This window comes from Suncus etruscus, chromosome 15 (assembly GCF_024139225.1).
Source record: "Suncus etruscus isolate mSunEtr1 chromosome 15, mSunEtr1.pri.cur, whole genome shotgun sequence".
Taxonomy (NCBI): Eukaryota; Metazoa; Chordata; class Mammalia; order Eulipotyphla; family Soricidae; genus Suncus; species Suncus etruscus.
In genome coordinates, this window is record NC_064862.1 from 50,315,881 (window position 1) to 50,342,977 (window position 27,097).

The 27,097-nt window shown below is 48.4% G+C and overlaps 2 protein-coding genes across 4 annotated transcripts in view; one reads left to right on the forward strand and one right to left on the reverse strand.

Moving 5' to 3' along the window:
* Positions 1 to 619: 619 nt before the first annotated feature.
* DUSP29 (dual specificity phosphatase 29) lies at positions 620 to 18,450 on the forward strand. The gene is made up of 3 exons (XM_049788100.1): positions 620 to 849; positions 11,021 to 11,241; positions 18,227 to 18,450. The coding sequence occupies exons 1-3, from the start codon at positions 656 to 658 to the stop codon at positions 18,448 to 18,450; spliced, it is 639 nt and encodes a 212-aa protein (XP_049644057.1). The 5' UTR covers positions 620 to 655.
* Positions 18,451 to 20,630: 2,180 nt separating this feature from the next.
* The window catches only part of KAT6B (lysine acetyltransferase 6B), a 184,317-nt gene continuing 177,850 nt past the window's right edge, over positions 20,631 to 27,097 (reverse strand). For all 3 annotated transcript variants that reach the window (XM_049789068.1, XM_049789070.1, XM_049789069.1), the window contains one exon: positions 20,631 to 24,991. In XM_049789068.1, coding sequence (XP_049645025.1) covers positions 22,377 to 24,991 — 2,615 coding nt within the window. In that variant the 3' untranslated portion in view covers positions 20,631 to 22,376. The remainder of the gene's footprint in view (positions 24,992 to 27,097) is intronic.

Genomic DNA, 27,097 nt, shown 5'->3' on the forward strand with positions numbered 1-27,097 from the left:
TTTCTGAGCACATAGCCAGGAGTAACCCTTGAGCATCACTGGGTGTGGGCCAAAAACAAACAAAGAAAAAACACACATAAAAAACAAAAACAAATAAACAAACAAACAAAAAAGAGGCAAGAGGGCCCGGAGAGATAGCACAGCGGCGTTTGCCTTGCAAGCAGCCGATCCAGGACCAAAGGTGGTTGGTTCGAATCCCGGTGTCTCATATGGTCCCCCGTGCCTGCTAGGAGCTGTTTCTGAGCAGACAGCCAGGAGTCACCCCTGAGCAACGCCAGGTGTGACCCAAAAAAAAACCAAAAAAACAAACAAACAACAAAAAAAAAGAGGCAAGAGAGGCTTCTCTGCGGGGATTTCTTAGATCCCAAGCCCCTTTTGGGTCTGAGGTCCCTCAGCCTCTTCTTCCCCTCCCCCCCTCAGCTTCTTCTATTCCAGAGAGGAGAATGGGGTAAGGGGAGGCTGCCTAACTACCACTCTGACTTTTTGCTTACCTTGGAGGAAAAGGAGCACAGATGGAAATGCCTGCTGAATCTTAGGGCCAACTTTATTCCTACTCTTTCCTAAAGTTTGTACCCTGCCTCTGTCTTTGTTCACTCCAATCCTGACCTTGTTCCTGACCAGGTGCAGAGAGAAAAGAAAATCTCTTGGCTTCCAGATGGCATCCGGAGAAGCAAAGACAAGCCCCAAGAATGCCTATTCATGTGCCCAGAGTCTGCAGGAATCCGCAGATGGGGATGGGGAGGCCTACTGCACCCCAGGGCCCTTCGAGCTGGAGCGGCTCTTCTGGAAAGGCAGCCCCCAGTACACTCATGTCAATGAGGTCTGGCCTAAGCTGTATATTGGTGATGAGTAAGTGCAAACCAAGCCTCACCTGTGACTTTGCCCAGAGGTGGCCAGTCACCCCCAAACCTGCCTCAATGTCCCCATCCCCTATCGTAGTCTTTTTTTTTTTTTTTTAAATATGGAACGCGGGGCCGGAGAGATAGCATGGAGGTAAGGCATTTGCCTTGCATGCAGAAGGATGGTGATTTGAATCCCGGTAACCCAGATGATCCCCCGAGCCTCCCAGGAGCAATTTCTGAGCACAAAGTCAGTAGTAACCCTTGAGCACTGCCAGGTGTGGCCCAAAAATAAAAGAGAATAACAACAACAAAAAAGCATGAACAAGGGGCCAGAATGATAGCACCATAAGAAAGGCATTTGTCTTACACGTAGCTGATCTGGGTTCGATCCTCAGTATTTTATATGGCTCTCTGAGCTTGCCTGAGCACTGCCAGGTGTGGCCAAATGACTCCCCCGCAAAACCCAAAAGCGTATGAATAAGTGATAGGAGATATATATAACAGGAACACTTAAACAACTTAAAGCAGAATTAGCCAACTTTTAGGATTACAACAGCCAAATCTATCCAAGAATAATAAAAACACTGACTCAAAAGGATCTTTGCACCTGAAGTTTAAAGCAGCGTTCTTCGCAATAGCTCTAACATGAAATCGATCTCAAAGCCCACAAAGTGATGGCTGAATGAGGAATCTCCTAGCCTCCAGCTTCTCCATTAAAATTAATGGAACTTGAGGTATTTATACTAGGTGAAAAAAAGAAAATAGAAAACAAGAAATAACTAGACTCACGCATGTGGAGTAAATAAAGCACAGCTGGGAGGGCGTTTATCTTGCACAAGGTTGACTGGGTTTGATCTTTGGCATCCTCTATGGTCCCCCTATGAGGAGTGATTCCTGAGTGCAGAGCCAGGAGTTAGCCTGGCAAAACAAAACAAAACCCAACAAAATTAACTTTCCAGGACTGGAGCAGTAGAACAGTGGTAGGGCATTTGCCTTGCATGCAGCTGACCCAGGACAGACCTGGGTTTGATCCCCAGCATCCCATATGGTCCCCCAAGCCAGGAGCGATTTCTGAGCGCATAGCCAGGAGTAACCCCTGAGCATCACCAGGAATGGACCCCCCCCCAAAAAAAAAACCAACAACACAACTAATTTTTGCCTCCCCCGAAAGACACACAATTCCTTCCCTCTACTTGGTTGTTGGTTGTTATTGGTGGTAGGGATATGAAATATGCCAGCAATGCCAAATGTGGGGTTAGCAAGGACCAGAACAAAGATCTCAGTTAGGACTCTGAGCAGAGTCCTGCCCCACTGTAGGGAGTCCCTAAGGGTGGGATTTGGTTCATTGTTTTACTGTTCTCCGGCAGGAGCCATAAAACAGCTGGGCGGGTTTTTGCCTTGCATGTGGCCAACCTAGGTTTGACCATATGGTCCCCACGCCTGCCAGGAGTGATTCCTGAGCACAGAGTCAGGAAAAACCCCTGAGCACCACGAGGTGTGGCCTAAAAACTGAGACTCGGTTTCTTTATTTGGAAGTAAAGGGATGCTTTCAGAGGACCCTATCAGCTCAACAGTGAAATGCTTCAAAAAATGTTCTATTAAATAAATCAGGCTTTATTAGGCTCAAGCACATACTTGTTTTATTACTTTTAAGTCATTCAAATTAGATTCAAATTAGGCTAAGCAAGTGTTGCCCTCCTGAGAGAGCTGGGGCCCTGGAGTCAGGACGAGATAAGAATCATTCTCCGCCTCTTCTCAATCAGCAGCCCCTCAACCGGTGCTTCAGAAAGCTGGAGTGTGCTCCACAGCACCAAGTTTCTTTCATTCAAATGTTCTCACTCTAATTTCCATCCCAGCTTTCGTTGGTTTAACAAAAATTTCTTTCTCTTTTTCCTGGAGGAAAATACACTGGCGATGTCAAAGTGGTTGTAAAGTCTCTGGCAGGGCAGCTTCTTCTGTACAAGATTTGGTGGGAGTCGATCTTTCATTTGTGGACAACCTGGTGCCAACCCTGGGCCTATCATACAGCTCTGTGCGTGAGTGGTGGAGTCCTAGGCAAGTTCCCCATTTATAGGAGGAAGGGCGTTTGGGCCACACCTGACTGTGCTCAGGGTTACTCCTGGCTCTGCACTCAGGAATCACTCCTGGTGGTGCTAGGGGGGCATCCTATGGGATGCTGGAGATCGAACCCAGTGGGCAACGTGCAAAGCAAACACCTTCCCTGCTGTGCTACCGCTCTGGCCCTCAATTCCTACAGAGCTTTAAAAAAGCATTGAGGCTATTTTTGTCTTTGCAAACATCACTTTCTAATGAAGGACAAAACATTCACAGCAATCAAGTTTACATATTAAATACCATGTGACAGGTTTGTTGTTGAAAATTTATGAAATCCAAACAAAGAATAAAATTAAAATTTTCCATTACCTATAATATCATTAAAAAGAGATAACCTCCAATAACATTTTGATCTACATTTGTCTACTGCAGAGGTTTTTTTTCCTCTTGAAATTTATCTTTACCCTTTCAAAGAAACCTGAATCATTCAACTATATAAGAATCTTGTAGGGAAAGCCTTGCCAATGTAACTGATTCTCTTTCACAAGTAAGAAAGGCAGAGGGTCCCTTGAGGTTCATGAAGCAGTTGAGGCTTATCAGTGATCCCTGTCAGCCCATCTTCACAGGGCTCTCAAGTCTAAACAGCTTCATTGTCTGCAAGTAACATGAACACCACACACTAGAGCCCCAGCAAATTTCATTTTCATGGCCAGGGAATTGACCTCAGTCAATTCCGCCTGTATGTACCTGCTGTATGAAAACCCAATAAAAAGTAGGAGGGGGGGCTGGAGAGATAGCATGGAGGTAAGGCATTTGCCTTGCTTGCAGAAGGTCGGTGGTTCGAATCCCGGCATCCCATATGGTCCCCCGAGCCTGGCAGGAATGATTTCTGAATAACCCCTGAGCACTGCCGGATGTGACCCCCCCAAAGAAAAAGTAAAGTAGGAGGGGCCATTGAGATCACATTAAGGTTATCAGGATCTGTAAATAAGGTACCAGTTTCTAGAACGAAGGCTTCTGGCAATCAGGTGGCTGTGACCAAGTGTGGGGAAGCAATGGGTCTTACCAGAAAGTGCCCTGAGATGAGCAGACTTTCTTCAGTGCTCAAAGAAAATCCTGACAACCTGTGAGTAGCTCATTCCTCATCACCAGGCAGCTGAGGGAGAGTTTGCAGACACACACATACAGACATGAACCATTGGGCTCAGTGTAAAAGCCCAACGGGGAAAATGGGTCTTGAAGCAGATGTCAAGGTTGTGCAGACTGGCAACAGGAAACCATCAGAGTATAAAAAGGTTGAACGTCAGAAGTGTTAGTCAGGGAGATGGTACTTGGGGATCTGTGGTGCCAGAGATGGATCCCACACATGCAAGCCATGTGCTCTACCATTAAGTCACATCCTTGGCCCCTAGACAATGCTTGTTCTTGGCAGTTTTCAGGGTGAGGACTAGAAGCAAGCTTCCAGAAGGAGCTGGGTAGAGGAGGGAAGGAGAAAGGCTACTGTTAAGGAAACTGGCCCTATGGGGGCCAGTTACTTCTCTGGTGCTCCAGTCTGCTGCAGAATCTGGAGCCAGGCAAGAGGTTTATTTTTTGTTTGTTTATTTATTTATTTATTTTTGTTTTTTGGGGCCACACCCGCTCTGATGCTCAGAGGTTACTCCTGGCTAAGCACTCAGAAATCACCCCTGGCTTAGGGGGACCATATGGGATGCCAGGGGATTGAACCGTGGTCCTTCCTTGGCTAGCGCTTGCAAGGCAGAGACCTTACCTCTAGCGCCACCTCACTGGCCCTCAGGCAAGAGGTTTAAAAGAAGGGTGAAAGGGGCCAGAGAGATAGCATGGAGGTAGGGTGTTTGCTTTGCATGCAGAGGGACGGTGGTTTGAATCCCGGCATATCATACGGTCCCCTGAGCCTGCCAAGAGTGATTTCTTTTTTTTTGTTTTTGTTTTCGTTTTTGTTTTTGGGTCACACCCGGCGTTGCTCAGGGGTTACTCCTGGCTGTCTGCTCAGAAATAGCTCCTGGCAGGCACGGGGGACCATATGGGACACCGGGATTCGAACCAATCACCTTTGGTCCTGGATCGGCTGCTTGCAAGGCAAACGCCGATGTGCTATCTCTCCGGGCCCCCAAGAGTGATTTCTGAGCGTAGAGCCAGGAGGAACCCTGAGCACTGCCGAAGGTGACTCAAAAACCAAAAGAAAAAAGAAGGGTGAAGACTCCAGGGATGTGGGATGCAGGACATACAGACACACGGAGTGCTTGACACTGTGGCCCTGCAGATGAAAAGTGGAGGGGTTGGGGCCGGGAAGGTGGCGCTAGAGGTAAGGTGTCTGCCTTGCAAGCGCTAGAGTAGGACGGACCGGACCGTGGTTCGATCCCCTGGCATCCCATATGGTCCCCCCAAGCCAGGGGCGATTTCTGGGCGCATAGCTCAGGAGTAACCCCTGAGTGTCAAACGGGTGTGGCCCAAAAACCAAAAAAAAAAAAAAAAAAAAAAGAAAAGTGGAGGGGTTGGCTTCTCTCCTTTTCAATAATGTTGATTTTGAAAAAAAAAGAAAAGGAAAAAGAAAATAAAAGGAAAGACAAAGAGCTAACAAGAATTGGGTCAAAAGATGATGTTCTCCAAAAGTAGATTGCATGAACTTCCAAATAATGTGCAAAAATGTCCATCCTCATTTTTTAGCCATTAATAATGGGACACTTTTTGTGCTTTTGGGGCCACACCTAGCAATGTTCAGGGATCATTCCTGGCAGATTCAGGGGACCATAATATGGGTTGCCGGGAAGCAAACACCATGCAAGCCAAGCACCCTCCCTGCTGCCTATCTCTTTGGCCCTATTATCCTTTTTTTCTTTTTCTTCACCTAGCAAAGAATATTAATCAAAATATAAATTTAAGCAATCTTTTTAGTGCATCTTTTTTTTTTTAATTTTTGGGTCACACCCAGCAGGTACAAACTACCATCCTTCTGCATGCAAGGCAAATGCCCAACCTCTATGCTATCTCTCCAGCCCCTTAATTTTTTGGCTTTTGGGCCACACCAGGCGGTGCTCAGAGGTTACTCCCAGCTATCTGCTCAGAAATAGCTCCTGGCAGGCATGGGGGACCATATGGGATGCCAGGATTCGAACCAACCACCTTAGGTCCTGGATCGGCTGCTTGCAAGGCAAACGTCGCTGTACTATCTCTCCAGCCCCTCTCCAGCCCCTTTAGTGCATCATTTAATAACAAGCATCAAATGTGTTAGAAATGCTCATACCCAGAAATTCTACCTAGGAAAAAACATCTCTCTTAAGCAGTGGTTGGCCCACAGGCCACATATTGTATTTGTTCCCGTTTTGTTTCTTTACTTCAAAATAAGATATATGCAGTGTGCATAGGAATTTGTTCATAGTTTTTGTTTTTTGTTTTTTGTTTTTTTTTTTTTTGTTTGTTTTGTCCAGCCCTCCAACGGTCTAAGGGACAGTGAACTGGCCCCTTGTTTAAAAAGTTATTTTTTTGTTTCTTTGGTTTTTTTGGGGGTTGGGGGTTGGCTGACCCCGGCAGCGCTCAAGGGTCACTACTGGCTCTGTGCTCAGAAATCGCTCCTGGCAGGCTCAGGGGACCATATGGGATGCCGGGATTCGAGCCATGCAAGGCAAACACCCTATCTCCATGCTCTCTCTCTGGCCCATCCTTGCTACTACTTTTTGTCTAAATGTTTTTATTTAAAGAAAATGCATCAGGCTGGAGAGATAGCACAGTCGTAGGGTGTTTGCCTTGCATGCAGCTGACTCATGGGACAGCATCTCATATGGTCCATGTGCCTGCCAGGAGCAATTTCTAAGCGCAGAGTCAGGAGTAACCCAAGAGTGCCACTGGTTGTGATCCAAAAACCAAAAACAAACAAACAAATAATTAATAATAATAATAATAATAAAATAAGGAAAAGCAAAGTTATTGAAAAATTGAAAGAAAATAGAAAGAAAAACTAAAAAAATAAAATGGAAGAGTAGAAAATAGAAAGAAGAAAAAGTACTTGCTACTGCAAGTATATTTGTGAAAATGATCATATCTCTAATAAAGTCATTAATACAATCAATAGCAGAGGGTTTAGTAAGATTTTTCTTTTATTTATTTATTTGGTTTTTCGGGCCACACCCATTTGATACTCAGGGTTTACTCCTGGCTAAGCGCTCAGAAATCGCCCCTGGCTTGGGGGGACCATATGGGACGCCGGGGGATCGAACCGCGGTCCTTCTTTGGCTAGCACTTGCAAGGCAAGCACCTTACCTCTAGCGCCACCTCACCAGCCCCAAGATCTTTTTCTTTTAAAAGATGAGATAAAAAATACAATAAAAAAGGTTTGTGTGTGTGGCAGTTGTTGTTTGCATAGGCCTAAAAACAAGAGAGACCTTACTCAGAAATATCCTGGCATAAGACCAACTACAGGCTTCAGGCATACTAAGTTGTCTCACCCTAAAGTCTTTCTCTGTGGTCTCAGTAAAAGCTCTTCACAAACATGGTGTTGCTGTCAGGTTTCTGTATTTAAGATCCTGGTTACTGTATAGATCCTATGTCAAAGACAGGGTGAAGCAGAGCATCCTCTGGTTTCATCTCACCATTAGGTGGCAATGCAGAGCACCCTGCCCTGAAAGCAGGTTGTTGCAGTTACCAAGTTGTCAGGGTGTCCTATGAACCCACTCTGGAGTAAGTCAATACTTTTTACTTTTTTACTTCCCTAACAGAAGTCTGATTCCTGGTGCTAGTGTAGATGTGCTTCCACTTTTGGCCTCTTTCAAATCCACCTCCACACATTGGCCAATAGATCTTTTAATAACTAAACCATCATGTACAAGGCCAGAATAATAGCACAGCAGGGAGGGCATTTGTCTTGCATGCAGTTGACCCAGGTTCAATCCCCAGCATCCCATATGGTCCTCTGAGCCTATCAAGAGTAATTTCTGAGCACAAAGCCAGGAGTTATCCTTGAGTGCCACCAGGTGTGGCCCAAAAGCAACAATATAAAGAAAAGTAAACCATGTTCACTTCCTCTGAGAAGTGGCCTGTGGCCGTCCATCATATTGAATCCAAACCCTTGTTAAGAGGCTGAAAACCCACCCCCCCATCCCTGTGGCAAGTATCTGCCCCTTCCGAACTTCTTCTTGCATTGCTTTCCCACTGGCCACTATGGTCACACTCTTTCCCTTCTGTTCCTCATATGTGTAGCTCTCTCAGCCTGGTTCCCTTCTGCTTATAGTTATTTCTAATTCTCTCATCCTGGATAAAATATTTTTTTATTTTATAGTCTTATTTTGTTTGTTTGACCACACATACAGTAGTGCTCAGAACTCTGTACTCAGGAATTGCTCTTGGCAGTGCTGGGATGCGGATTGAACACAGGCAAGGCAAGTACCCTCCCTACTGTACTATGACTCTTTATCTCCCTTCCTCAATTCTGCCTAAATCCATTTTACCAGTCTAAGCTTCAGTACCTGCTCTCAGATAAGTCTTCCTGAAATCCCTTCCTGAAGCCCCAGTCATTCTGCTGAGCTCTTATCTAACCTTAAATTATCTTGTTTTGGGCTGGAGAGATAGCACAGCAGTGTTTGCCTTGCAAGCAGCAGATCCAGGACCTAAGGTGGGTGGTTCAAATCCCGGTGTCCCATATGGTCCCCCGTTGAGCACTGCCGGCTGTGGCCCAAAACACCAAAAAAAAAATTATCTTGTTTTTACCAATGACTGCTTCTTTGTTCTCCCCATCTAATCTTCCTGAGGAATTTTTATTTTTATTTTTTGGATCACACCCGACAGCGCTCAGGGGTTACTCCTGGCTCTACTCTCAGAAATCGCTCCTAGCAGGCTCAGGTGACCATATGGGATGCCAGAATTTGAACCAATGACCTTCTGCATGAAAGGCAAACGCCTTACCTCCATGCTATCTCTCCGGCCCCTTCCTGAGGGATTTTTTTTGACTAACCTTGTTCACTGCTAGATCATCAGCACCAAGCAGAGGGCCTGGTTCATCACACATTCTAAACCTATTCTATTTTGGGAAATAGAGTTGATTCCTAGCTCTCAAGTTTGTGCTTCTTCAGCTCTGGATCATGTTATTTCTTTGGCGAGGTGTGTCCTTGATTCTCTTTTATAAGAAGGCTCAGGGGCTGGAGAAATAGCACAGCAATAGGGTGTTTGCCTTGTACACAGCTGATCCAGGATGGACAGTGGTTTGAATCCCAGAGTCCCATATGGTCCCCCAAGCTAGGAGTGATTGAGTAACCACTGAATGTCACTGGGTGTGGCCCAAAAAAAGAAAAAGAAAAAGAAAGCTCAAAGCCTGCTCCCCCAAACCCAAGCAGAAAACTCTTTCCTGCTCCCTCTGAGGTCTACCTCTACTCCATGGTTCAAGACCACCACACATCTCAAAATGGGATATTCTGGGTTAAAAACCAAGTAACTTCATTGGCTGGGTCGTGGGAACTCTATTCAAGTTACCCACTGGGCAAATAAATTGCCTCCAGTTAATCCTTCACCCAACGCTCCACCAGTGCTGTGAAAGCCAATAGCTCAACCTCACACCAAACCTCCAAACTAAACAATCTATTCATTTTTGTTTGTTAGTTTAGTTTTGTTTTGGAGCCACATCCAGTGGTGCTCAGGGGTTATTCCTGGCTCTGCACTCAGGAATCTCTCCTAGCAGGCTCAGGGGACCATACAGGATGCTGGGGGATCAAACCCAGGTCAGCCACGTGCAAGGCAAACGACTTCCCCACAGTACTATTGCTTCGGTTGGAAAGACCTGTTCTTAAGCCCCTTATGAATGGGATTCTTTGAACTTCCAAACCCCAGAGACACCTGGAGGGTTTACTTTAGAGGAAAGCCAGTTCTAGAATGTACAAAGCCTTACACAGCTCAGCCCCACCAACAAGTTGTTTTTAGGTAATTAGCAGGACAACCAAGCCTGCGAAATTTGGTGCATGCAGAAAGAAGGGATGGAGAGTGGGGGGGAAATGCACGAAGGGCTCTCATATCTTCTTTTTTTTGGGGGGCCACACCCGTTTGATACTCAGGGGTTACTCCTGGCTAAGCGCTCAGAAATCGCCCCTGGCTTGGGGGGACCATATGGGACGGGGGATCGAACCACGGTCCTTCCTTGGCTAGTGCTTGCAAGGCAGAGACCTTACCTCTAGTGCCACCTCACCGGCCCCTCTCCTATCTTCTACTTGCTCCTGGCTTCTTCCCTCCATAGGTAGACCAAGGTCAGCAGAAGCAGGGCTGGGTCCAAGGAAGCCCCAATCTTGGAAAAGGGAAACAGCAGATGACAGACACCTGTGGGAGCCCCGCCCTTTATAATTTATCTGTCTGTGCCACACCCTCAATTCTGTCTTCTGCACCAAGTGTTCCTCAATGCCCTGTCTATGTCACACCATGCCAAGCTCCAATACCCCGCATCCTCCTTTTACTGGGACACCATGGCCCTTTTCCTCCATCCTTGCCCACATCTACCAGGCCCTTTCTTTGCTACACACGCCCCTTTCCTAATAAGCCCCACCCATAGGCATTTTCTATAGAACCCCGCCCTCTTTCCCATCCTACCCGAGCTACTTCCCCGCCCATGCCACGCCCACAAACAGCTGAAGCCCCGCCCACTTTCCCAGTCACACCACGCCTCTTTGTAAGACCCCACCCACTTTCTTCCATGTAGTCCCGCCCACACTACATACGCCCTGCCCATTTCCCCTGCCTCTTTCCTTTTTCTATCATGCCCAGCCACGCCCATTTCCCCAGCCACACCACGCCCCTCCCATAGAAACCACACCCCTCCCCGTAGCCCCGCCCACACCACATACACTTGGCAACTCTTCCCTTTTTCCACCACTCCCATTCAAGCCCCGCCCACTATGACTTCTTTGTCACGCCCATTACCCCGCCCACTGCACCGAAGCCCCGCCCTATCACTCCCTTTCCCAACCAGACCACGCCTCTTTGTAGGGCCCCGCCCACCGATTCTCCCTTTGAAACCACGCCCCTTCCCTAAGCCCCACACCAATACCATTGTCTTTCCCTTTCTACCACGCCCATTTCCCCGCCCACACCACGCCCCTCCCGAGCCCCGCCCACCCACGCCTCTCCCTGGGCAGGGCCACGGCGCTGGACCGCTACCGGCTGAAGAAGGCCGGCTTCACGCACGTGCTGAACGCGGCACAGGGCCGCTGGAACGTGGACACCGGGCCTGACTACTACCGCGACCTGCCCATCGAGTACCACGGCGTGGAGGCCGAGGACCTGCCCACCTTCGACCTCAGCGTCTTCTTCTACTCAGCAGCCGCCTTCATCGAGGCCGCACTCCATTCTGACCAGAGTAAGACTTTGGGGGTGCGGCCCATAACGTCCACTTCCTTCCCTGGCTCGCCCTGCCTGGGGACCCCTATCTCGGCCCCCCAGTGTGTGCCCCGAGGATGGCAGCGCCTTGTCCCGTGGAACCGCTAGTGCTTTTTCTTGCAGCAGACGCGTGGGGCCTGGTCCCATACTTCCCAAGGGTCTGGGTGGGTGGGGAAGGGTCCTCAGCAAAGGGCTTTGGTCTGCATCTTGCTTTGCAGAAGAACGTGGGAACCAAAGTCAAGGGACACAGGCCCGGGACCCCTCCCACAGGGCTTAGAGGCCAGAAAGTCGCTCAGGAGCAAATTCGAGAATCCAGGGCCTGAGCATAGCACAATGGTAGGGCGTTTGCCTTGCACATGGCTGACCCAGGGTGGACCTGGTTTGAACCCTGGTATCCCATGTACCGACCTCATAGCGATTTCTGAGTGTAGAGCCAGGAGTAACCCCTGAGCGCTGCAGGGTAACCCTGAGTAGCCAGGAGTAACACCTGAGTGCTGCCGGGTTTGCCCCCCAAAACAAAACATAACAAAACAAAAAAACCAGAGAGGGGTCGGAGCTGTGGTGCAAGCCGTAGGTCATTTGTTTGCCTTGCTATGTGCTAACCTAGGAGGGACCATGGTTCAATCCCCCGGCGTCCCATATGCTTCCCACAAGCCAGGAGTAATTTTTGAGCACATAGTCAGGAGTAACCCCTGAATGTCACCAGGTGTGGCCCAAAACCCAAGGGCGGTTATTTCACAGTCTCCGACCAAACACCCAAACTTCGCCCTAACCCTCTCTTTCCAAATGCAAACGTATAGTAGAAAAACCTGTTACTTCGACTTTCCACATGGCAAACGGAATGGGACAGAAAGTGAGACTCTAATTTTTTTTTTTGCCACACCCAGTGGTACTCGGGTTAACTCCTGGCTCTGTGCTCAGAAATTATTCCTGGCAGGCTCGGAGGACCCTATGGGATGCCTGGGATCAAACCTGGGTCAGCCACAAGCAAAGCAAATTCTCTATCTGCTGTGCTATCACTCTGGCCCCAGTTTCTTAAAGCTAATTAATCACCACTTGCTGGACCTTGTGCTGAAAACAGTTTCAATGGTCTTAATCCAGGAAGACACTATTGGACGAGAGGATACAGTGCAGGGTACAGTGTAAGACAATCCACAGTCACTGCTGTAAACTGCCTTTCAGGGCCATCCATCTCGAGAGGCCAGTGGGAAAACATCTCCCGAATTAGTGCTCAGCTCCATGTGTCAGTCCTGGTACAGGGCCACCTCCGACCTCAAAGTGTCCACTTACGGGGCTTTTTTTGATGCAAAAGATGGATACTGGGGCCGGAGCAATGGTGCAGTGGTAGGGCGTTTACCTTGCATACATTTGACCCAGTTTTGATCCCCCAGTGTCCCATATGGTCCCCCAAGTCAGGAGCGATTTCTGAGCGCATAGCCAGGAGTAACCCCTGAGCGTCACTGGGTATAGCCCCCCCCCAAAAAAAAGGTGGGTACTATGAGGCCCACAGGCGCTCCTGCACCTGCTGGATTGTCCCGGACTCTGATGGCCTCATGATGGGCCGGAGATACCAGCTGTGTGTTTTGGCATCTAATGAAAAACTCCGTGGTGCTCAAGTTGGTATCGAGGCAGGGGGAAATGCCTCCTTCCAGAGTCTCTCCTTGTGCTTCTATTTATGAGGGTTTTTTGTTTGTTTGTTTTGTTTGTTTTATGACTCTGGTCATACCCAGGTAACAGTTACTCCTAGCAGGCTTAGGGAATCATATGGGATGCTGGAGATCAGAGTTGATCTTTATGAGTCTTTTTTTTTTTTTTTTTTTTTTGGTTTTTGGGTCACACCCGGCAGCATTCAGGAGTTACTCCTGGCTCTGTGCTCAGAAATCGCTCCTGGCAGGCTCGGGGACCATACAGGATGCCAGGATTCGAACCACCATCCTACTGCATGCAAGGCAAACACTTTATCTCTATTCTATTTCTCCGGCTCCTATTTATGAGTTTTTTTTTCTTTTTGGTTTTTGGGTCATATCTGCCAGCGCTCAGGGGTCACTCCTGGCTCTACAGAGGGTGTGACTCAAAAAAAAATCCTCAAGATATATATATATATATATTGTTTGCTTTGCTTCTGGTCCATACCCAGTGGTGCTCAGGGATTACTCCTGGTTCTGCACTCAGAAATCACTCCTGGCAGGCTCAGGGGACCATATGAGATGCTGGGGATCGAACCTGGGTTGACTGAGTACAAGATAAACACCCTCCCCACTATGCTATCATTTTGGGGGGGGGTCAAAATGGCGGTGCTCAGGAGTTATTCCTGGCTCAGCACTCAGAAATTGCCCCTGGCAGACACGGGGGACCATATGGGATGCCAGGATTTGAACCACTGACCGTCCTCGGTTGGCTGCATGCAAGGCAAATGCCTTACTGCTGTGCTATTGCTCCCACCCCATGTGCTATCATTTTTACCTCATCACCTTGAGGTAAAATTTTCCCAAGGGCCTTTCAAGTTACAGAAAACACAATTGACACGAAAACCTCCCCAAACTAGACAACAGCTTAGTCCTTCGATTTCTGTTTCACATCATGACTGTTTCTTCACCCTCACCTGGGTTACAGTCCCCACACAATTGACTGGTGATGTGTTGGCTCTGGGCCTTAGGTGGAAGTGTTCACTGTGCACGGTTCTAAGGGGTCTCTGCTGCCTGTAACTCACACAAAACTTATGCCATGGAGCCCTGTGGGCAGCAAGCTGTCAGATGTATTCAATAAGGGGGTTGGGTAGCGGGAAGCCCAGAGCCTCACCAACACATGCACATTATCATCAAATTTCCAACCACCAAAGGGGAAACAGGCATCCCAGCTTTGAATACTACAGTATAAGCACCAGGCGGCTTGTTTACTCTTCCTGGCACCCCATTTTAGCGTCAGTCGCTATTGCTGGCTTAGGAAAAGACTAGCCTGGGTTCTAGATCTGCGTATAGCACTCACCATTCAAGGACAATATTTAGATCCTGATTCCTAGACTAGGTGGTTGGAAATGCTGAGCAGAGACAAGAGCCAGAATGAGAAATAGAGGCACAGGCCTGAGAAGGGGCAGAGGCTGGAGGGCAGAGACTGGGGTGTTACCAAGTCTTTGCCTTCTCAGTACCCTTCCCATGTGCATATCAAAGACTTCTTAAAGTTCAAATCCTTAACACTATCCTTCAGGTCAAGGGGGGGCCCTTAACTAACACTGGTGAAAGGTGCTGCCAGGTGTTGAGGGGCCTATCTTCCCAGAAAGAAGATCCACTCAATCCAACCACTGATAGTCCAGTGAGTATCAAAGCCCTTGCTATCTGGCCTCCCCACCAGTCTGGCTGTTCCCAGCTATTCCCATAGAATCGCCCATGGTCGAAATAGTGGCAATAAATTGAAATTTCTTTCCAACACTCCTTTTTTTTTTTTTTTTTTTGGTTTTTGGGTCACACCCGGCGGTGCTCAGGGGTTACTCCTGGCTGTCTGCTCAGAAATAGCTCCTGGTAGGCACGGGGGACCATATGGGACACCGGGATTCGAACCAATCACCTCTGGTCCTGGTTTGGCTGCTTGCAAGGCAAACGCCGCTGTGCTATCTCTCCGGGCCCTCCAACACTCCTAATGCCAGACATCCAGATCTTGCCCTTAGCAGCCTGGGCCATGCTTAAGGAGTCGAGTAACCAAATAAATGTGGCTTTGCTCAGCCTGAGCTGTGTTACCACGGCCTCTGTAAGCCATGGCAGTGGGTAGGTAGTGGTATGAGTCTCGTGGGGCCTTGTCAGGTGTGGCAAAACCAGGGTGGCACTTCCAGAGTCAAGTCAAGCCAGACCCTCTTTTGGACTGATTGCTAGACATGATGCCAGAGGCATGGATGAAGAGGCTGAGCAGTCGGGCAGCTCCCTCTTGACTCTGTGCTTCCCTCTGCTTCCCAGTCCGATTCAACCTCCTTCTCCCCAGGTAGCCTTGCAAGAACTGTGGGACAAGCTTTCCCAGAAGTGCTGGGTAGTGATGCTCCTGCAAGGAATCACGTACCCCTGCCATGAATGCACCCTCCCCCTCAGTGAGTCTTAAACCTCAAGGTCACATATTGTGTTGGAGGTCACAGAGCCTTGGGGTGACCTTAGGGATGCCCTGGCAGACTAACATCACATCCTTAAGACCATATTCTTTTTTTTTTTTTTTTTTTTTGGTTTTTGGGCCACACCCCGCGGTGCTCAGGGGTTACTCCTGGCTATCTGCTCAGAAATAGCTCCTGGCAGGCACGGGGGACCATATGGGACACCGGGATTCGAACTAACCACCTTTGGTCCTGGATCGGCTGCTTGCAAGGCAAACGCCGCTGTGCTATCTCTCCGGGCCCTTAAGACCATATTCTTAGGACCTGTTGACTACTTGGGCTGAGAGTTCTGTTTGGGGTCCTGGGCTGCCTGAGTACCACTTGGGAGTGCCCTCCCCCAAATAAGAACAAAACCAAAATTCAGCTCAAGGAGTGCCTGCTAGAGCCCACTACCTCCTCCCCCCACCCCCATCTTCATCTTCGTTTTTCTCTGTACCCCCCTTTCCTCAGACATCAGGCTTCCAGAAGATTTAATGAATTACAGCTTTCGTCTGCTTCAAGTCTGGAGTCCTGACAGAAAGAATTACCCTTATTTTGCCAGGAGAGGAAGAAACGCTTTAGTTATCAGCAGAGCTGGTGAGAGGCCCGGCAGCTCTGGAACAGACTTGGGGGGGTTTAGATGCCAGAGGGAGACATTCCGCTCTAGCCCCGGAAGAGGGGGTACTTGGCCCAATCTCCCTGCTAAGCCCATACAAAGTCAGGCAAACAGATGCTCTGGGCTCTTCTGCTGTGAGCAGGGGCATGGACCCCTGAGAAGATTGGGATCAGTGGGCCTCCAGGGAGCCATTTGCCTCTGGTCTTCCTTCTCCTCCTTCTTTAGTCCTCACTGTGTGCTTCAGGGGCACTTTTCATGCCTCTCCAAAAACCACTGTCATACCACATGCCCCATGGGCCTGAGTAGAGGAACAGGGGCAGGCTAGCACCCTGTGAGTGATGGGGGGATGGGGGGGAGGAACCAGAGTAGGAGAGGGAAGAGGCCAGAGAAACTATTCTGTGTCTCTAGAAATGTGCCTTAGCTTTAGGGTGTCATCACTGGAAATGTCCTGTCTCCCCCCTGGCCCTGTGCTTCACCCCCCCCCCCGGGCCTCGCCCTGCCAGAAAATGGGGATAGCTGATATATCAAGGATGAATTTAAGAGAAGACATACTGTGACCTCTCTGAACTCTCGAGCGTCCCCAGGGGGAATCCAGTGGGAAGTTTCAGGCCAGCTTCCTTGTTCAGGGTTCTATCCCTTGGGATGTGTTTGTTTCTGTTGTTGCCTGTGAAGAGAATCCAGCCAACTCAGATGTGTAGCCAGAGGAACAGGGGCACATTAAGAGCTTTCGCAGATAAATGTGGGCATTCTTATTTGCGGTGACATCGAAACTTGACAAGCAATTGCTTCTTAAAGACTAGTTGTGATGTGGCATTGGAAGACATAAATCCATTAATCGGTCCATTAAGATGAAAATCTGGTCTTGTCTTGCACTTGGAACAGATGATCTATCCGTGATTCTGCAATGTCCCACATCAGTCATCTGAAAAATACTGGTTTATGAAGCTTTTAAATATTGGCACTTGAAAAAAAAAATAGTCGATACCACCACGGATCTTAGAAGTGTCGGAAAGCTGTGATCCTGATGGTAATAGATCCGTAATTCCCAAGTTTGACTTCAGTGCTCAGAAGATTTACATGTTATCATTGCAGTAAAATCTGGGTATTTTTCTTTTTTTATGGCTTAACAAATTTATTGAAAGTCAAATTAATGTTTTAAAACAAAGTTGTTTTTCTATCTTGAGGCTCTTCCAGAACACTTTCAAATAGTCCACAGGACTATTTGCTCTAAAATATGCCCTTAGTATTTTCCCCAGTTAACAGATGATCTGCCTTGCCTACCAGGATTTGCCGACGCCTTGTTCCTTGCATTGTATGTGGTAATCTGGGTCGTTTTTTTTGATGTTGCTCACTCTGAGAAACATCTTTGGTGCTGAACCAGATTCCTAAATTTGATTTATTAGGATCTACTCTGCCCCTAACCCCCTTGCATTTGTTCAGTTATATTTGCTCTGTGGACCAGTGACCATAAAAAAAAAAAAAAAAAAAGCAAGCTTATATAACTCAGTCCCCTGTGCTCTTCTTCCTGATAACCATGCTTTGGGGGTGTAGCAGAACACCTTAGATCTATTTCTTGGATCATTACACTAAGTTAGGGAGAACCAGCAGACAATGTTGGATGAAACTAAACTTTTTTTTCTCTTTTTGGTCCATACCTGGCAGTGCTAAGGGCTTACTCCTGGCTTGGTGCTCAGGAATCACCTGGCCATGCACGGGGGAAAGCATATGTGATACTGGGGATCAGACCTGTGTCAGCTTTTTTTGTTGTTTTTTGGGTCACACCTGGCAGCACTCAGGGGTTACTCTTGGCTCTATGCTCAGAAATTGCTCCTGGCAGGCTCGGGGTACCATATGGGATGCCAGGATTCGAACCGCTGTCCTGCATGCAGGGCAAATGCCTTACCTCCATGCTATCTCTCTGACCCCGTGGGTCAGCTTTTTGCAAGCAAGTGCTCTCTATCTGCTGTACTATTGCTCTAGCTCCAAATGAATATTTTTTTAAATTTGTTTTGGGGCCATATCCGGCAGTGCTCAGGGGGACTCCTAGCTCTGTGCTCAGAAATTACTCCTGGACGGCTTGGGGACCATAGAGAATGCTGGGAATTGAACTAATTTTTTGTTGTTTCATCAAGGACAGTCTGAAGGGTAGTTACCCTTGGATCTACCACCACAGGGCTTGTGGGACATGGTCCCTCTGCTGATGGCTGTAGTTGGGCGCCTCTTCTCTCCTCTGTGTTGCAGGTAAGATCCTGGTTCACTGTGTTATGGGCCGCAGCCGCTCAGCTACCCTAGTCCTGGCCTATCTGATGATCCACAGGGACATGACCCTGGTCGATGCCATCCGGCAAGTGGCCAAGAACCGCTGTGTTCTCCCCAACCGGGGCTTCCTGAAGCAGCTCCGGGAACTCGACCTGCAGCTGGTGCAGCAGAGGCGGCAGGCACAGGCCAGAGCTGAGCAGCTGTGAGGCACTTCCTGTCACTTTGGGCTCTTACACTGGTACCGGGACTGGACTGGAATGGGGAAACGTCTTCCCGCAGCTTCTGACAACCCAGCTAGGACTTCCTGGGTGCTTTGACTGTGCAGACTTGCCCCAGGCCCTCCAGAAGAATCGCCTTCAGCTGAGCACACACTTGGACTTGGGCACCTGCAAAGCCGTTCCCTCGGGTAAGATGGAGCAGAAAAGCATTAAAGGATGTGGCAGCATTGCCTGGAGTGAGGCCTTTGGCTTGGTCTGAAAGTCACTTTTTTGGTTGTTTTTGGGGGCCACTCCTGGCTCAGTGCTCAGGAATTATCCCTGGAGGTGCTCAGGGATTATATGGGATGCTAGGGATTGAACCTGGGTGAGCTGCGTGCAAGGCTAACATCCTCCCTGCAGTGCTATTGCTCATAAAACCTAACTAGGACATTATGGATGTATTTTTTTTAAACAGGGAGGTGCCCTGCAGGCCGTGGCCAGGAGTTAGCAGCTTTTTGGACCGACAGAGTCCCTTGTGTAGGGTGGTGGCTGGGAAACCTCAAAGGTACCATATCTGCACCTTAAGTCCCACTGTGGTCCAGAACTCACTACAACATCGTGGCCTTTTCCAGCCCAGGCAGGGGTATGGGCCCTCCTGGGGGGAAGAGGGTTTTGCGAAAGGTCTGTGAGACAGGATGGGGGGAGCATTAGTAATAAACTCCCATGTGGTTGTTGAGGCTCAGTGAACTCTGGGCCAGGATGGATGGCACCGTGCCTAGTTGCACACAGGAGGCTGTGGGTTTGAGCACCAGCAGATCACCCCAAAAGACCCATATCATGGGCTCTTACTTTTGTCTCTGGTGCCTGCAAGCCAACCCAGGGCCTCAGACATGCGTTGCCTGCTTTGAGTTCTGGCTGTGTGTCAGATGGGGCTTTGGAAGCTGTGGTCTGTTTCTGCTTCCCATTATCTGGGCCTGCCAGAGAACCCCACTTCATGTTTGTCGGCAGCCTCAGGGTCAGGCTGGTTTCTCTAGTGAGGTCAGAGAGGAGAGGATGGACTGGGAAAGCACTCATGGCCGCTTCGGAGAAAGACTTTCTCCTCTCTGATTTTGGTGCCCCTACCCCAGGGGCACCACACCAACCACAGTAAGCGGAAGGGGTCTTTGGCATGAAGCCTTTAAGCTTGGCTAGCAGCCCTCTCTACCACCCTCCGCCCCCATCCCACACACCTGGGGAACATGGTGTGGGCCTTCTGTCCAGCAGGCCTCTGAGAATTCAATCCAAACTAGCACCCTTGGGGCTGGAGCCAGAGCATAATGGGGAGGGCACTGGCCTTGCATGTAGCTGACCGGGTTTGATTCCCAGCTTCCTATAGGGTTCCCCAGACACCACCAGCAATGATCCCTGAGTGCAGAGTAATCCCTGGGTGTGGTCTCCAAAAAACAGAGCCCACAGCACTCTGGGGTAGGATTCAGTGTCCCTCCCCGTCCGCCAGCTGACATGAGGGACAGAGCACAAGGTTGAACCCTCCCTGTGCAGGGTCATGGTAGGTGGAGGCACCAGCTACTTCTGCACTCTTGGAGAGCCACATGATACATATGAGCCACGATTGTGGCCATGACGACTGGCTGGATTCACAGAATTCCGAGCGCTGATGTTTAGGATTTTTTCTTCCCCTCATAGCTGGTGGTAGTGCTGAGGGCTACTCTTGCCTTACTGTTGGGGGTCTAGGTCACCCCGAATATTCTCGGACCATGTGGTGTTAGGGATCAGACACTGAGAGGTTCACTGGCCCGTCTCATGTAGGCCAAGTCAAACACATTAGCAGGGCTCATCAGTAACACTCACATGTTGGGATGGTCACACGGAACTTTCTCTGAGCGCCATAAAATCATGTTTCTTCCTTTTTTTTTTTTTAAAGTCTAAATAAGCTAAGGATTCTGAGAAAACATGCAAGCATTCATTCACAACAGAGCAAAAGCGTTCACACTTTATGGAAAATGACTTTTCAAACCTCCAGTCCCAGAAGGGGTGTATTTGGGGGCGGGTGTTAATCTTTAGAAAGACAAAGTTTGCTGCTGCTGTGCTCAGCGCCTGGGGTATTTCCGATAGATCTACAAATGAGGCTACTATTGAGGTTATTTGGGCAGAAGTGGATCCCTTTGCAAATGAAGATCAAAGTCAAAAAGAAAAAAACAAAATCACTTTATTTTAAAGACAATGATTGGCATACAGAAGGTATGCACTCGCATAAAATAAACTTTCATGAAAAGCATTAAAATCCATTATAAATTAATTTATTAAATAGGTATTTGGTATATGTGATGGTTTATTATTATTTTTTAGATATTACTCTTTATTGCCATCCCCCTCCCCCAAAGTCAAAACCAGAAAAAATCTCGTAGCTCCAATCTATACTAAATAATTTATTTTCCCCAAATGTGTTTGTGTTCTGAGATGTGACATATGATAACAGTTCCACTGGTCATTCTCTATCAGTCATAATAGGACAGGACACAAGAGGCTAAAAATGGCTCATCATAATTTATTTTATGTTAAAATGTACAGCTTTTTTTTTTTTGTTGGGGTTTTTTTGTTTGTTTGTTTTTTCGTCTTTTGAAGTGACTGACTAAAAAGAGAACAGATAAATACAAGAGTGTTGCTGGCTCCTATTTCTATACAAGGGTTCCGCCTCCCCTGCTGGTCCCTTACAGTCACCCTGTGCAGATACAAAGGCTACAAAAAGGAAGCGATATAAACAGACACAAATAACTTTTGCTTTTGTACATGCGGGTTGGAAGCTTCATTTGAGCTATTCACAAGCTACTTCTCTATTTTTTTCCCTTAAAAAATAACTCCAATATTTTATAAAGATAGAAAAATCTACAGATGGAATGAAAATGTAAAGTTAGAGGCATTTCCATAAAATAGCAACTTTACACCAAATTCACTATTTTTTTTTAAATCCTGCCAAGTATTTGGACATATATGAAATGTTTTCAAAACCTGACAGATTAAACACTGAGATATGCTTCATTCAATAAACAGAAGTCTGCATTTATAAAACAGAAAGCTGCCTTTTTTTTTACCCCCCCCAAAGAAACCTGTCACCAAAAAAGGAAAAGGGTCTCAACTTTACACCAAACATCAGCAATAAAACCCTTTTGACGAACCAAATGGGAATAGCTTTTATAGCTCTTTACAGTTTTATAATTAACAAAAATATAGTTGTTTTTGTTTTTTTGTTTTTGTTTCGTTTTTTTAAAACCCTCAAATTAGGGCACCCTAATCAAGGCAAAAAACTTAAGAAATGGCTTACTGTTAGCACGACACTTGGTACAGTACGACAAAATGCACTGTCACTAACAAAGACATTAGCGGCATGCTGAAGTGTCCCCTTAAACAAAAATATACAATAACTGAAAGGCTAAAAGGCATTTACATGGAGTGGACAGGGCAGAGAAACCAAAGCTCTCAGGGGGTTCAGTATTAAAACAGAATGGGGGGGGGGCTCGATATCCACATTGTTTAATGGGGAGGCAACTTGGTCGCTGGTCACCCCCACACTGTAATAGTCCAGAGAGGCCTTCCTTTCCTTTGCAGAGAATTTTGTATCAAAGCAACAGAAACAGATACCAAATAAAAATATTAAATTAAATTTAAAAAAAAGGGAAAAGAAAAAGAAAAAAAAAGAAAAAAGAACTTGTATAAGGCTTTCTGCTGCATACAGCTATTTTTGTTTGTTTCATTTATTTTTCTTTTTTTTTCTTTTTCTTCTTTTTTTTTTTTTTTAAAGAAATGGTGCCAACAATGTGGGTTTTTATTTTATTTTTTGTTTGTTTTTGTTTTTTTGCATTCACACCAATTGCTGGTTTTGAAATCGTACACTTCGAAGGTCTGTGTGCAGGGGGCCAGGCAGGGTAGCGGGGCGGCCCCTACCTCCGCATGTAGGAACTGTTGAGGGGCTGTTTGGACATACCCGAGTTCATGTAGCTGTGGTGGCCTGGCGCCGTGTACATCATATTGCCATGCGGCGGGGTCTGCATGGGCTGCTGGGCATACGGCTGAGCACCCATCATGCCCATCTGCACCTGCATCGGGTACTGAGGCGTCTGGTTCATGTAGCCATGGTTGCCTGGGTAGCCGCTGTTCATCATGGGCTGCGACATGCCATAGCCGTTCATGGCATTGAGTGGGTTCACGTTCACCGAGTTGACATTGTAGGCAGGTGCGGGCATCAGGTTCATGCCCATGTTCATGCCCCTCTGCATGGCCAGAGTCCTCGAGGGGCCCTGCATGGCCACGGGCTGCGAGCGTCCATAGATCTGCGGCTGGTGTGAGGCGGCGGCAGTGGCTGGTGACAGAGATGCTGCTGCTGCTGCCGCTGCTGCTGCCGCCGCAGCTGCCGCTGCTGATTTGGTTCTCATGGCGACATGGCCCTTGCCCGCCAGCTGAGTCTGCAGTCTTTGGCTGTGGGCAATGCCCAGGTTGGACGCGGCCATGTTCCGCTGCAGCAGTGGCGGTGGCAGGTTCATGGGCGGTGGTGTCAAGTTGGGTGGGGGAGTCATGGTGGCCTGTGCTTGGGGCGCCCCAGGGACAGAGTGCGGGGCCTGGGCCAGCTGCACGAGCCCCGAGTTGCTCAGCGGCGTGGACAGAGAGGCACTGTTTGCATAGGAGGTGACCGCGGCCGAGGGGCTGTAAGGCAATGAATGGTCGATCAGGGTGTTCGTCAACTGCTGCAGTTTGGCAAGGCTGAAGGTGGCTGACGGTTGTGGGTAGTGACCGGTACCGAAATCACTCTGCCCCATGCGCTCGTATAAGCCCAGATTGGCACCGCCACCGCCTCCACCGCCACCACCGCCGGGCTCGGGCAGCTCGGCCAGCTGCATGGGCGGTGTGAAGTTGGCTGCCAGGCTGCAGGGAGCAAGCTGCTGGCTGCTGCTGGGGGGCCGTTCCCCGACGCAGCCCTGAGGGGACTTGACGCTGCAGGGAGGCGGTGAGCCGATGCTGCCCTGGCCTAGCAAGCTGCAGCTCCCGCTCAGGCTGGGCAACTGTGGGGTGACAGCACAGCTGCTCTGGGGTAGGCTGCCGGATGGGAGGCCACCATAAGAGCAGCTGCTCTGGGACGAGCTGCTGCCGCAGATGCTGCCGCCCAGCGTAGAGTCATAGCTGCTGGGGTTCTCATAGTTCTCGGTGGTGCTCTCGATGCTGCCCAGGTCACTGAAGCCACTGTCCACCACCTGCTGTGAGTGGTCGGACACAGATGGCACGTCCATCATGGGGCTGGTCTCGAGGTTCTGCAGGGATGGCACCGAGATGGCACCAGAATCGGGGCTGATTTGGGCATAGCTGCTCTCCAGGGCAGGGACGCTTGGACTGCTGACGGAGCGGACAGACTGCCCCGGGTGTGAGTGGACAGACGAGACAGGGCTGCTGTGCTCTGATGGCTGGCAGTCGTCTAGCGCAGCGGTAGCCCCTGGGGGGCTCTGGTCTGTATGCGTGTAGCTCTGGAGGCTCCGGCAGGCTTCCTGCGTCTCAGTACAGTCCTGGAAGGCATCGTCGGGCTCGCCGCTCTCCTGTGTCAGTGACTGCACGGCCTGCGCTGTCTCTGAGTCTACCTCCAAGGCGGTCTGGTCCCCCGCTTTCAGCTCAGGGTACGGCTCTCCTTGGCCTAGTGGAGCCAGCTGTTCTGCCTGTTCCTCCAGCCCTTCCTCGTCTGACTCGGGGGCCGCTGTTGCCACGGTATCCTCGGCCAACACCGCCTTGGGCTCCATGGTCCCCTGCACGGTGAGGTCGGTGCTTCCACAGTCCATGAGTACGGCCGGGCTCGAGTGAGGTGGCTGGTCACTAAGTTCTAAAAAAGATGCGTGGTTTTCCAGCGTTGCTCTGGGGCTCAGGACCTTGGTGGCAGCCGTGGGTTCCAGATGACTGTCGTCCTCATCATCAGCATCGTGGCCCTCGTTGTGAGATGGCTCTTCCTCCTCCTCCTCTTCTTCCTCCTCGTCATGGTCATCCAGCTGCGCTGGCTTGTCTTTGTCCAGGCATACTTCTGGCTCCTCCTTTTTCTTATGTTTAGAAGGTTCTGAGTCTTTGTCCACATTGCTCTCTTCTTCTTCCTCCACTTCCTCTTCCTCCTCTTCTCCCTCCTCCTCCCTTTCCCCCGCCCCCTGGGATTTGGGTGGATCAGCATCCTCTTTGGCCCCTGGTGAGTTCTCTGGACCCTCAGGCGCAAGCGTCTCCTCCTTTGGGTTCTCCTCCAGGGGCTCTGGGGCATCAGGTGCCTCTTGGGTTCCTGCAGGGCTGGGGCTGGGGCTGGCCCTGTCCTCAGGGACCTCATCTGGTTCGTCCACAGTGGCCAGTTCAGCAGGCTCCAGGGGTGTTTCAGGGGGTGTGTAGAGGTTCAGCTTGAATCCGCTCTTCCTCTCTTTGCTGGGTCTACACTTGGCGGTGCCACGCTTGCTTCCCCGTGACCAGCCCTGCTTGCACGGCACAGCTTCAGGATTGTCTCTGCTGCCTTCCTTCAGGCCGTCCGCATCACCTCCCACATTATCTGATGAGGAAGATAAGAGAGAAAGAAAAAAGACAAAGACTTAAAAGCATGATCATAAACAAATCGAGCCCTTTCAACACAAGAGCCAAGGTATCGTAAAGCAAAATGCACAGGAATATTGTATAAACCCAGGAAATAACCTGGGCCTGGGAAAATGATCCACCCAACCTTACCAGTCTCTGTCTCTCTCAACAAAAAATTGGGCTTTATATAGGATGTATATGGGTACAGGCAATATTAATACATTTAAGGGTTCAACAGGACATTCTCTGATGCAAAAGCCCATACTTGTACAGAATAATAAAGTCAATTTGCACACTTAAAAATTAGGAAATACAGGAGAGAGAGGGCTAAGTGCCCATATTCCCAGACCATCTCCATCCTCAGTTAGTGAACAGAGCTTCATTCATGAAGCAGGGGGTTTCTTTTTATGTGTTCGCTTTTATTTCTCTGGTGCAAAATTGAATGCTCTCTGACCCAAATGAACGATAACTAAATACCATGACAAAGACCACACGCATTTACTAATGCATTTGTCAGCAGAAGGATAGGTATCTTTCCCATCAGGAATTCTGCCCCCATCATGTGTTCGGACCAATTTGCTACTCAAACCATTTGCTATTCAAATATAAGGTCTGAATATTAGATCCATAATTGTCATAATTGTCAAGTTCATTTTAGTTCAGCTAATCTATTTTTTACCGTACTTAGATGCACATCTAGATAGACGTGCTAGATATATAAAATGTATAAGCAAAAATATATATGAATGAGCATACTCCACAGAGGACTTTAGCTTTCAGAATAAAAAAATCTTAAGATACACTCATCTCCCTGGAGGGGTCGATTTACAGGAAGACGCTTACGTCTTACGAGAAAGATCCGTATTAGAAATACAATTTGGAAGAACAAAAACAAAATCTAATAATTAGTATGTCACAGAGACCCTTTTTGCCAAATATGGACCCAATCATTTCAATGAAGTTTGGAATTTTAGAAAAAAAATTCCAATTCTTGGAGGCTGGAGAGATAGCATGAAGGTAAGGCATTTTGCCTTGCATGCAGAAGGATGGTAGTTCGAATCCTGGCATCCCATATGGTCCCCCGAGACTGCCAGGAGTGATTTCTGAGTGTGGAGCCAGGAGTAACCCCTGAGCGCGGCCGGATGTGACCCAAAAACCAAACGCCAAAAAAAAAAAAAAAAAAAAAATCTAATCAGTAGGGAGCAAAGAAACACAGGCAGGGTAAACACTTTGCTTGTTATTCAGTAAAACACATTAACCTACCAGCAAGTCCTGTCTAATGAAACTGTCCAAACAAAACAAAGTATAGGGGGTAGGATTGGCAGCTTTTAGAAGTGCCAAGCCTGGTACCTATTCTTTTCAAGATGCACAAATAGCTTAGTTTTATTTTTCTTTTTGGGAGCCACACCCATGATGCTTAGGGGTTATGCCTGGCTCTGCACTCAGGATTCACTCCTGGTGGTCCAAGGGGTTTTGAACATATGGAGCGTTGTAAATCAAACTCGGGTTTGCTGCATGCAAGGCAAGTGTCACCATGCTATACTATCACTCCAGCCCAGCAAATGGCTTCATTTTCATTTATACTGCTTGGCCCCCTCGACACCATATTTAATTTGTTAGAGGAATAACCTCTTTCCAAGTAATTTTAAAAGAAGAGTCTAAAAAGACATCGGAGGGGCTGGAGAGATAGCATGGAGGTGGTTCGAATCTCGGCATCCCATATGGTCCCCTGAGCCTGCCAGGGGCGATTTCTGAGTGTGGAGCTAGGAGTAACCCCTGAGTGCTGCTGGGTGTGACCCAAAAACAAACAAACGAAAATAAATAAATAAAATAAAAAGACATCGGGTATAATATAGCCACTTTTGCTTTTGAAAAGCAATGAACACTGGGCCAGAAAGAGTAGATGGGTTAGGTTGATTCCATCCCTAGAATGGAGTACCACCAGGGGTGGTCTTCAAGCTTCCCAAAATAAAAGCAACACAAAGTGGAGAATTAAAAGACTACTGAGACTTTCAAGAAGTAGAAATAAAGTCAGATTCATACACATAGATACACTGCATTTTGTTGTTTCAAGAAACGGAAG